Here is a 12,621-nt window from a genome sequence, read left to right on the forward strand (position 1 = left end):
CCATAGCCATATAAGTCTGCTATTTCTGAACAAAGGGGATCCCAGAGAAGCATTTACAACCATTTGTGCCATAATTGCACACGCTATTTGTAAATAATTTCAGTGAGAAACCTAACGTTTGTGACAAAATTTGTGAAAAAGTGAACGATTTTTATTATTTGATCGCATTTGGCGGTGAAATGGTGGCATGAAATATACCAAAATGCGCCTAGAGCAATACTTTGGGTTGTCTTCTAAAAAACATATATCGCAAAAAAGTTCACAAATTTATTGAGCCAATTTCCAAAAAATCAACAGCGTTTCGGACAGAAGTCCTTAGTCATGTATAGTTAGACAGACACTAACTCCATCCTTAAATACCTGTACAAACCCCACCTTACAAGCTAATTAGATCACCTTTATATAGTATATAGAACACCTTTATATAATACTACCACCTAATGGTCTTTACCGAAATATATATAAAATCCAAGAATAGAATTAACACATAGTCAATATGCATACATAAAAAGTACAAACATATATTCACATAATACATAATGAATTTGAGCATAAATTCTGTATTGTACGTTTTACCTCCCATAACCAAATAACCAACCATGTATTACATATGTTACCAAACACATTTTTTGTTACAGAAAAATTGACCAGTCTAGTTCCTTGTTCATATCCCCTGGAAACAACGTACCCAGTTCATAAATCCAAAACGCTTCACGTTTTTTTAATAATTTAATACGGTCACCCCCTCTCCTAGGGTGTTTGACCTGCTCCAATATTTGGAACCTAAGTTGAATATTATTATTTAAATTGCCCAATTTAAATAACAATAAGCAATTGGTGGTGAAAGGAGCAGACAAGGGTGGGGCAATTGTTTTATTGGACAAAAAGTATTATGTCCAGGAAATTCAGACACAATTGTCTGACCTTGAGGTGTATAAACCATTGACCCATAATCCTATATTTGAGGTGAAAAAGGAGATTGATGCCTGTGTTAACTTTGCATTTAAAAATGGGATAATTAATAAAGAAATAAGGAGATTTATTCTTGAGTCTGAAGATATCACTCCAGTGATGTATACACTTCCTAAGGTCCAAACCCTGGTGCCCAATTGTTGCTGGGATGGGCTCAGTATTATCTAAAGTGTCCATATATCTAGATAAAGTACTTAGGCCTTTTGTTGTGTCTAGTTCCTATATCCAGGATACAGGGGACCTTCTGGTTAAGCTACGTGATTTACAACTGGAGGGTAACAAGGGCATTTTATTCAGTCTTGACGTGACATCATTGTATACTGCTATAACTCATGAGGCAGGGATAAGGAGCAGTTGGCAAAGTTTTAAGTGAATCTGATAGATATACAGCCCCACAGGCAGAATTTATTTTGCAACTACTTAACATTGTTTTGAGGTGTAACTATTTCCTTTTTGAAGATAGTTATTACCTACAGCTCCAAGGTACAGTCATGGGTTCCAATGTCGCCCCCACATACGCCAACATTTTTATGAATATGTTTGAGGAACATTTTGTGTATAGTAACCCTTTATTTTTATTGTATGGCGCCACTTGGTGGCGCTATATAGATGACGTGTTTGGCGTGTGGGGGGGGGGGGGGTGACATTGGAACCCTAAAAAGTTTTGTAAATGGCTTGAATACAGCTACCAGTCATATCAAATTTAAGTTGGTCTCTAGTGAGGAGAGTGTTGTATTTCTGGACACAGTGGTGTCAAAATGTGCATCAGGTCTGACAGTTGACCTTCACAGAAAGGAAACAGACTGCAACACCCTCCTACACTATAAAAGTGCACATCCTCCCTCTCTGGTTAGATCGTTACCTAAAAACATAATTTATGTAAGAACTTACCTGATAAATTCATTTCTTTCATATTAACAAGAGTCCATGAGCTAGTGACGTATGGGATATACATTCCTACCAGGAGGGGCAAAGTTTCCCAAACCTTAAAATGCCTATAAATACACCCCTCACCACACCCACAAATCAGTTTAACGAATAGCCAAGAAGTGGGGTGATAAGAAAAAAAGTGCGAAGCATATAAAATAAGGAATTGGAATAATTGTGCTTTATACAAAAAAATCATAACCACCACAAAAAAGGGTGGGCCTCATGGACTCTTGTTAATATGAAAGAAATGAATTTATCAGGTAAGTTCTTACATAAATTATGTTTTCTTTCATGTAATTAACAAGAGTCCATGAGCTAGTGACGTATGGGATAATGACTACCCAAGATGTGGATCTTTCCACACAAGAGTCACTAGAGAGGGAGGGATAAAATAAAGACAGCCAATTCCTGCTGAAAATAATCCACACCCAAAATAAAGTTTAACAAAAAACATAAGCAGAAGATTCAAACTGAAACCGCTGCCTGAAGAACTTTTCTACCAAAAACTGCTTCAGAAGAAGAAAATACATCAAAATGGTAGAATTTAGTAAAAGTATGCAAAGAGGACCAAGTTGCTGCTTTGCAGATCTGGTCAACCGAAGCTTCATTCCTAAACGCCCAGGAAGTAGATACTGACCTAGTAGAATGAGCTGTAATACTCTGAGGCGGAATTTTACCCGACTCAACATAGGCAAGATGAATTAAAGATTTCAACCAAGATGCCAAAGAAATGGCAGAAGCTTTCTGGCCTTTCCTAGAACCGGAAAAGATAACAAATAGACTAGAAGTCTTACGGAAAGATTACGTAGCTTCAACATAATATTTCAAAGCTCTAACAACATCCAAAGAATGCAACGATTTCTCCTTAGAATTCTTAGGATTAGGACATAATGAAGGAACCACAATTTCTCTACTAATGTTGTTGGAATTCACAACTTTAGGTAAAAATTCAAAAGAAGTTCGCAACACCGCCTTATCCTGATGAAAAATCAGAAAAGGAGACTCACAAGAAAGAGCAGATAATTCAGAAACTCTTCTAGCAGAAGAGATGGCCAAAAGGAACAAAACTTTCCAAGAAAGTAATTTAATGTCCAGTGAATGCATAGGTTCAAACGGAGGAGCTTGAAGAGCTCCCAGAACCAAATTCAAACTCCAAGGAGGAGAAATTGACTTAATGACAGGTTTTATACGAACCAAAGCTTGTACAAAACAATGAATATCAGGAAGAATAGCAATCTTTCTGTGAAAAAGAACAGAAAGAGCGGAGATTTGTCCTTTCAAAGAACTTGCGGACAAACCCTTATCTAAACCATCCTGAAGAAACTGTAAAATTCTCGGTATTCTAAAAGAATGCCAAGAAAAATGATGAGAAAGACACCAAGAAATATAAGTCTTCCAGACTCTATAATATATCTCTCGAGATACAGATTTACGAGCCTGTAACATAGTATTAATCACGGAGTCAGAGAAACCTCTTTGACCAAGAATCAAGCGTTCAATCTCCATACCTTTAAATTTAAGGATTTCAGATCCGGATGGAAAAAAGGACCTTGTGACAGAAGGTCTGGTCTTAACGGAAGAGTCCATGGTTGGCAAGATGCCATCCGGACAAGATCCGCATACCAAAACCTGTGAGGCCATGCCGGAGCTATTAGCAGAACAAACGAGCATTCCCTCAGAATCTTGGAGATTACTCTTGGAAGAAGAACTAGAGGCGGAAAGATATAGGCAGGATGATACTTCCAAGGAAGTGATAATGCATCCACTGCCTCCGCCTGAGGATCCCGGGATCTGGACAGATACCTGGGAAGTTTCTTGTTTAGATGAGAGGCCATCAGATCTATCTCTGGGAGCCCCCACATTTGAACAATCTGAAGAAATACCTCTGGGTGAAGAGACCATTCGCCCGGATGCAACGTTTGGCGACTGAGATAATCCGCTTCCCAATTGTCTACACCTGGGATATGAACCGCAGAGATTAGACAGGAGCTGGATTCCGCCCAAACCAAAATTCGAGATACTTCTTTCATAGCCAGAGGACTGTGTGTCCCTCCTTGATGATTGATGTATGCCACAGTTGTGACATTGTCTGTCTGAAAACAAATGAACGATTCTCTCTTCAGAAGAGGCCAAAACTGAAGAGCTCTGAAAACTGCACGGAGTTCCAAGATATTGATCGGTAATCTCACCTCCTGAGATTCCCAAACTCCTTGTGCCGTCAGAGATCCCCACACAGCTCCCCAACCTGTGAGACTTGCATCTGTTGAAATTACAGTCCAGGTCGGAAGAACAAAAGAAGCCCCCTGAATTAAACGAAGGTGATCTGTCCACCACGTTAGAGAGTGTCGAACAATCGGTTTTAAAGATATTAATTGATATATCTTCGTGTAATCCCTGCACCATTGGTTCAGCATACAGAGCTGAAGAGGTCGCATGTGAAAACGAGCAAAGGGGATCGCGTCCGATGCAGCAGTCATAAGACCTAGAATTTCCATGCATAAGGCTACCGAAGGGAATGATTGAGACTGAAGGTTTCGACAAGCTGTAATCAATTTTAGACGTCTCTTGTCTGTTAAAGACAGAGTCATGGACACTGAATCTATCTGGAAACCCAGAAAGGTTACCCTTGTTTGAGGAATCAAAGAACTTTTTGGTAAATTGATCCTCCAACCATGATCTTGAAGAAACAACACAAGTCGATTCGTATGAGACTCTGCTAAATGTAAAGACTGAGCAAGTACCAAGATATCGTCCAAATAAGGAAATACCACAATACCCTGTTCTCTGATTACAGACAGAAGGGCACCGAGAATCTTTGTGAAAATTCTTGGAGCTGTAGCAAGGCCAAACGGTAGAGCCACAAATTGGTAATGCTTGTCTAGAAAAGAGAATCTCAGGAACTGATAATGATCTGGATGAATCGGAATATGCAGATATGCATCCTGTAAATCTATTGTGGACATATAATTCCCTTGCTGAACAAAAGGCAATATAGTCCTTACAGTTACCATCTTGAACGTTGGTATCCTTACATAACGATTCAATAATTTTGGATCCAGAACTGGTCTGAAGGAATTCTCCTTCTTTGGTACAATGAAGAGATTTGAATAAAACCCCATCCCCTGTTCCGGAACTGGAACTGGCATAATTACTCCAGCCAACTCTAGATCTGAAACACAATTCAGAAATGCTTGAGCTTTCACTGGATTTACTGGGACACGGGAAAGAAAAAATCTCTTTGCAGGAGGTCTCAACTTGAAACCAATTCTGTACCCTTCTGAAACAATGTTCTGAATCCAAAGATTGTGAACAGAATTGATCCAAATTTCTTTGAAAAAACGTAACCTGCCCCCTACCAGCTGAACTGGAATGAGGGCCGTACCTTCATGTGAACTTAGAAGCAGGCTTTGCCTTTCTAGCAGGCTTGGATTTATTCCAGACTGGAGATGGTTTCCAAACTGAAACTGCTCCTGAGGACGAAGGATCAGGCTTTTGTTCTTTGTTGAAACGAAAGGAACGAAAACGATTGTTAGCCCTGTTTTTACCTTTAGACTTTTTATCCTGTGGTAAAAAAGTTCCTTTCCCACCAGTAACAGTTGAAATAATAGAATCCAACTGAGAACCAAATAATTTGTTTCCCTGGAAAGAAATGGAAAGTAGAGTTGATTTAGAAGCCATATCAGCATTCCAGGTCTTAAGCCATAAAGCTCTTCTGGCTAAGATAGCCAGAGACATAAACCTAACATCAACTCTAATAATATCAAAAATGGCATCACAGATGAAATTATTAGCATGCTGGAGAAGAATAATAATATCATGAGAATCACGATTTGTTACTTGTTGCGCTAGAGTTTCCAACCAAAAAGTTGAAGCTGCAGCAACATCAGCCAATGATATAGCAGGTCTAAGAAGATTACCTGAACATAGATAAGCTTTTCTTAGAAAAGATTCAATTTTTCTATCTAAAGGATCCTTAAACGAGGTACCATCTGACGTAGGAATGGTAGTACGTTTAGCAAGGGTAGAAATAGCCCCATCAACTTTAGGGATTTTGTCCCAAAATTCTAACCTGTCAGGCGGAACAGGATATAATTGCTTAAAACGTTTAGAAGGAGTAAATGAATTACCCAATTTATCCCATTCCTTGGAAATTACAGCAGAAATAGCATTAGGAACAGGAAAGACTTCTGGAATAACCGCAGGAGCTTTAAAAACCTTATCCAAACGTATAGAATTAGTATCAAGAGGACTAGAATCCTCTATTTCTAAAGCAATTAGTACTTCTTTAAGTAAAGAGCGAATAAATTCCATCTTAAATAAATATGAAGATTTATCAGCATCAATCTCTGAGATAGAATCCTCTGAACCAGAAGAGTCCAAAGAATCAGAATGATGGTGTTCATTTAAAAATTCATCTGTAGAGAGAGAAGATTTAAAAGACTTTTTACGTTTACTAGAAGGAGAAATAACAGACAAAGCCTTCTTTATGGATTCAGAAACAAAATCTCTTATGTTATCAGGAACATTCTGCACCTTAGATGTTGAGGGAACTGCAACAGGCAATGGTACATCACTAAAGGAAATATTATCTGCTTTAACAAGTTTGTCATGACAATTATTACAAACAACAGCTGGAGGAATAGCTACCAAAAGTTTACAGCAGATACACTTAGCTTTGGTAGATCCAGCAGGCAGTGGTTTTCCTGTAGTATCTTCTGGCTCAGATGCAACGTGAGACATCTTGCAATATGTAAGAGAAAAAACAACATATAAAGCAAAATAGATCAAATTCCTTATAAGACAGTTTCAGGAATGGGAAAAAATGCCAAACATCAAGCTTCTAGTAACCAGAAGCAAATGAAAAATGAGACTGAAATAATGTGGAGACAAAAGCGACGCCCATATTTTTTAGCGCCAAATAAGACGCCCACATTATTTGGCGCCTAAATGCTTTTGGCGCCAAAAATGACGCCACATCCGGAACGCCGACATTTTTGGCGCAAAATAACGTCAAAAAATGACGCAACTTCCGGCGACACGTATGACGCCGGAAACGGAAAAGAATTTTTGCGCCAAAAAAGTCAGCGCCAAGAATGACGCAATAAAATGAAGCATTTACAGCCCCCGCGAGCCTAACAGCCCACAGGGAAAAAAGTCAAATTTTTGAGGTAAGAAAAAATATGATAATTCAATGCATAATCCCAAATATGAAACTGACTGTCTGGAAATAAGGAAAGTTGAACATTCTGAGTCAAGGCAAATAAATGTTTGAATACATATATTTAGAACTTTATAAATAAAGTGCCCAACCATAGCTTAGAGTGTCACAGAAAATAAGACTTACTTACCCCAGGACACTCATCTACATGTTTGTAGAAAGCCAAACCAGTACTGAAACGAGAATCAGTAGAGGAAATGGTAAATATAAGAGTATATCGTCGATCTGAAAAGGGAGGTAAGAGATGAATCTCTACGACCGATAACAGAGAACCTTATGAAATAGACCCCGTAGAAGGAGATCACTGCATTCAATAGGCAATACTCTCTTCACATCCCTCTGACATTCACTGCACGCTGAGAGGAAAACCGGGCTCCAACTTGCTGCGGAGCGCATATCAACGTAGAATCTAGCACAAACTTACTTCACCACCTCCCTTGGAGGCAAAGTTTGTAAAACTGATTTGTGGGTGTGGTGAGGGGTGTATTTATAGGCATTTTAAGGTTTGGGAAACTTTGCCCCTCCTGGTAGGAATGTATATCCCATACGTCACTAGCTCATGGACTCTTGTTAATTACATGAAAGAAAGCAAGTTTTTACGTGTGAGACGCATCGTGTCCATTGAAACAATGGTAAAGAAAAGGCTTAAAGAAATGGGGGATCATTTTCTGGAGAGAGGATATCCTCTGGAGCTTATTGAGACTGAAATGAATAATGCCCTGGGGACCCCTAGGGAAACCCTATTAGAGAGGAAAATTTGTTTAGAACAGAGGCCCCCTCGATTAGTTTTTGTAAGTCAATACTCAGCTTGGAATCAACAGGTTCTAAAAAATTTACGCAGACACTGGTATATTTTGGGCACCTGTAATCCTGGTGTTCAGGAATTTAAAATTCCCCCTATACCTGCTTTCAAAAGGGGAAAAAATGTATAAGATGTTTTGGTTAGGGCGGATATTGGTCCCTCTAAGTTCCCTGGTCAGACATATATTGGGAAGAAAAATTTAGGGAGTTTTCCCTGTTTGACTTGTTCCAACTGTAATAGTGTAATTAAAGGACCTACTTTTAGTCATCCAAGTCTAGGTAAAAAATATTCCATTAAAGGGCACTACACTTGCAATACTGACTTTGTGGTCTATTTAATTAAATGCTGTGTGGGCTGGGGTATGTGGGGGAGACCACACGCTCTGTACGTGAACGTATAATACAACATAAGAGTAACATCAGGACCAAAAAAAGTGAAGCCCCAGTAGCTCATCATTTTTTGTCAGCAGGGAAATTGAAATAAAATATCTTCTATCTTTTTTTTATATATAGATGTTCAGGTGCTATTTTCTACTTGACTTTTTACAGATATGCTCCATCACTTAGAAGTGCTTCAATATTAGGGTATAATGCCCTTTAGGTAAACATTTTGTCTCCTGTTCCTTAATCGCGTAGCAGGAGACCCAGTACACTGCTCTGCATACCTTTGTATTGCTTGGATGGAACTAGAGTATGGTGAGCAGTGACCTACACACAACTTTGCTGTATTTTTTTCTTCAAAGGTTTGTGCTGTTTCTCAAGTCAAGAAGGTTGGTTTGAGTTACAGCTATTAAAAATTATAGGGACATCAGATTCTTAAAGGTAACCTGGTTATGCTTGATCCACCACGCGGCTCACTAAGTTATAGCAGCTGCAAATGATTTTCTAACCTAAGTTAATTTAAAACTAGCACCTTAAAGTGCCCCCAACGTTTTTCTTTCATGATTTAGGTAGAATATACGATTTTGAATAACTTTCCAATTTACTTTTATTATGTAATTTGCTTCCTTCTCTTGTTATCCTTTGCTGAAAGTTTTATCTAGGTAAGCTCAGGAGCAGCAAAGAACCTAGGTTCTAGCTGCTGATTGGTGGCTGCATATATTATCATTGGCTCCCCCATGTGTTCAGTTAGAAACCAGTAGTGCATTGCTGCTCCTTCAAAAAAATGATACCAAGAGAATGAAACAAATTTGATAATAGAAGTAAACTGGAAAGTTGTTTAAAATTGTATGTTCTACCTAAATAATGAAAGGAAAATTTTGGGTTTCATGTCCCTTTAAATACTTACATACCAGTGTTCCTCTACTATTTATCCTATCTGCAGCTCACCAAATTCCCCAACCATGTAACACTAATCACAACCTGACTGCAAATAAACCTAGCCTACTGGTACCAATACCTCCCACAATTAACCTAAAGTACAACCTCCCCACTGCACAATGAACCATAACCACAACCCACTCAAAACAAGTAACTAATAGGGGACCATATATCCCACTACTATTCAAACTACAATCCATCAACATTTCAAAAACTCTCTTAACACCTCCCCCATGGAACCCACACCTGAAATATCTTCCTATCATCATCACTCCCTCAGTGACCCAGCCACACTAAGGGGCCGCTTTCTGAAAGTGCAAGCGGACATGATACGATGTAGCGTATCATGTCCGCCGCACATCGATAAATGCAGACAGCGTCATTGCACAAGCAGTTCTAGTGAACTGTTTGTGCAATGCCGCCCCCTGCAGATTCACAGCCAATCGGTCGTTAGCAGGGGGTGTCAAATCAGCCCGATCGTATAGGATTGGGCGGATTGTTGTCCGCAGCCTCAGAGCAGGCGGACATAACTGCTGTTTCCGGCGGGCCTGAAGGCTCGCGTGCAAACAGGGGCATCAAGCTTGATAATTCAGCCCCTAAATCTAAGACCCCTATGAAATCTACAAATTGGTAATCCCCCTCAAAATGATCTGCTCCCATCACCAACAACCCCTTAAATAAAAAAAAAAAATAGAAAACCTCTATTCAATATGATGATAATAATAATAATAATAATAATAATATTTAAATTCTTCAGGCCTTTGGCTTGTTTCTGGTCTTTTTGTTCTTCAGTTTAAAATCTCTATTATAGAACATTTAGCAATTCTATTTGGCAAGTCCAATTAAACGAACTAGGACTGTGAATCTTCAGGCTATGAAAATTAAGCCTGCTCATATTTCCAAGAAATTTGATTGATTTCAAGCTGTGTATCTGTCACTAGAAAAAGTAGGTTACATAGCCTTGGTTTTTTTGTAAAAATATTTGCAAGATGTTATCTACAAAAAATGTGTGGAATATATTTATATATTAAAATTACAAACATACACACAAAGTAGTACAACTATAGATTCAGTTCAAATAGAAATTCTACCTTTTAACGAACGGTGGAAAATAGCATTTTTAGACAAGGCTGCAATAATAACTACTACACCAATCGTTATGACATTTAGCAGCCATTGATACTTACAATATATCATAGGTTTAATTTATTTAATTAATCCATATAGTACTAGATATCCAATACATAAAGCTTTTGCAAGGAAAAAATGTTCAAAAGAAAAAAATAAATCCATTATTCTGTGTAAACAAATAGACTCTACAATACAATTCATACAGAAAAACAGAACTATAGCCCATGAGCAAATGCTTGTAGCCTTGACTCTTTTTATATTACCTTAAAGGGAAGCCAGAGAAAGGTTGTGAAATGGAGTCTGAAGACTGGAAAAATCCAAACTCGGTACATGTTTGGTAAACCCACTGCCGCTCTAATAAACATAGAAAAAAAAAACAGGCATTACAAGGAGATAAATATTCATGATTAATAGACTCTACCAGTCTTTTTCTTATTCCACTATCGCTTGCATATAAAAGTCAGCTCCTTAGCAGCAATGCACCATTAGGAACTAGTTGAATGCATCTGGTGAACCAATGACAGAAATGCATATGTGCATAGCCACCAATCCCCAAGCTAGCATCAAGTGACACTTTTATGCTTGTTGTGAGCCTACCAAGGTATGCATTTAAACAGAGGATAACATTCATTTGAAGGCATTTAATTTGTGTATGTTTCACTGTATACAAAATGTGATTTAAACTTTATTAAAAGGACATGAAAAGAAAAAAAAATCCACAATTTTAAACATAGCAATTTACTTATATTATCTCATTTGTTTCCTTATCTTGGTATCCCTTATTGAAAATAATAAATAGGTAGGTTCATGAGCAGCAATGCACTACTGGGAGTCAGCTGCTGATTGGTGGCTGTACATATATGCCTCGTCAGTAGTGCATTGCCGCTCCTTTGACAAAGGATACCAAGATAATGAAGATAATTTAATAATAGAAATAAATTGGAACTTTTTTTTTAAATGATATGATCTGATTCATGAAAGAAAAATTTGGGTTTCATGTCCCTTTAACTATAGCATTTAAAAAAAAAAAAAGATGTGCAAACAGTGTTTTTTGTGGTGTTTTTCAATGGCATTTGGAAGTTTAAATTTGAAAATCCCCACGAAAAGCCAACTGTTAAATACATAGCTAATGCCCATCTATGAAGCAGTGACAATGCCCCTTTAATCCGATTTTTCCAGAAGAGTTTGAAGCATCCACAAAATATTTTTTCAATACATTAATACCTCTTCAAATCATAAGCTGTCCTAGTACTCTAGGCCCTACAGAACTTGGTGATCTTGTGCTTGAGAAGCCATGATATACAATCCATCTGGTCATTAATTTCTTGGTTTGTAAATGGAAATATGAGAAACCCCATAAAACACATTAATTTAACAATTGAAAATAATAACATAAAAAGGGGAAATTTTGCTTATAAATACCCATAAATGCTGACAGCGTTTTGGAAATACGGTAAATTATTTTATTTTAAATTAAATGAAGACAACCTCAGAATATAAACACTTCTATATATTCTCTCTCTCTATATATATTTTTTTCCCCCACACTTGAAGTAGAACCATATTAGTACTGGGGAATACACATCCTCGCACTGCTGCAATAGGAAGAAAAAAAATCCCAGAAGTATGTAGTGGTAGGAACCCACCTCTACATTTAACCCAACAATCCTGCTTGACTTTTTTTTTTTTTTTTAAATAGTCATGCAAGAACCTATTTAAGTAAAGAGAGAAGTAATGAGTTTGACCCTGTAACGATTTTGATAGGCTTAGACACAAATATTTTTTCAAAATAAGGTAGGCCTTGATATGGTACTTGAAGTGTGAAAGACTGATTTATGAGTAAGAAAAAAAACATTTCTTTCTAAAATTCTTGTACAACCATATCTGACAAGAATGGGTTAAAATCTTTAGAATTGAGCGGCAAATACAACTGGTTAAAAAAAAAAATATTTTTTTGGACACCAGCATAGAGACTAAAAATAAAAACTAGATGTATTGATGTATATAAATTCCTAGACACATCCAAACCACTTAAAGGAGAGTACTGAACCCCATCTTATTCTAATGGAAAACTAATGGAGGAATTTAAAGAAAAATAACCAGCTCAGAAATATGATTAGTTTTGGACAAAGCCACCAAAAGTTGTAAATACAGTAGATTTGCATAATCAACACATGAATGATAAAAAGACAATGCAATAGCACTTAGTCTGTACTTCAAATGAGTAAAATTTTTTCAGACAAATTTTA

General features: G+C 37.5%; 1 protein-coding gene across 1 annotated transcript in view; it reads right to left on the minus strand.

The window, feature by feature from the left end:
• The window catches only part of LOC128656199 (putative serine protease K12H4.7), a 655,842-nt gene that overhangs the window by 54,219 nt on the left and 589,002 nt on the right, over positions 1 to 12,621 (minus strand). The window contains 1 exon segment of the mRNA XM_053709971.1: positions 10,636 to 10,726. Within this exon segment, the coding sequence (XP_053565946.1) occupies positions 10,636 to 10,726 (91 nt within the window).

This window comes from Bombina bombina, chromosome 4, assembly GCF_027579735.1.
Source record: "Bombina bombina isolate aBomBom1 chromosome 4, aBomBom1.pri, whole genome shotgun sequence".
NCBI lineage: Eukaryota > Metazoa > Chordata > Amphibia > Anura > Bombinatoridae > Bombina > Bombina bombina.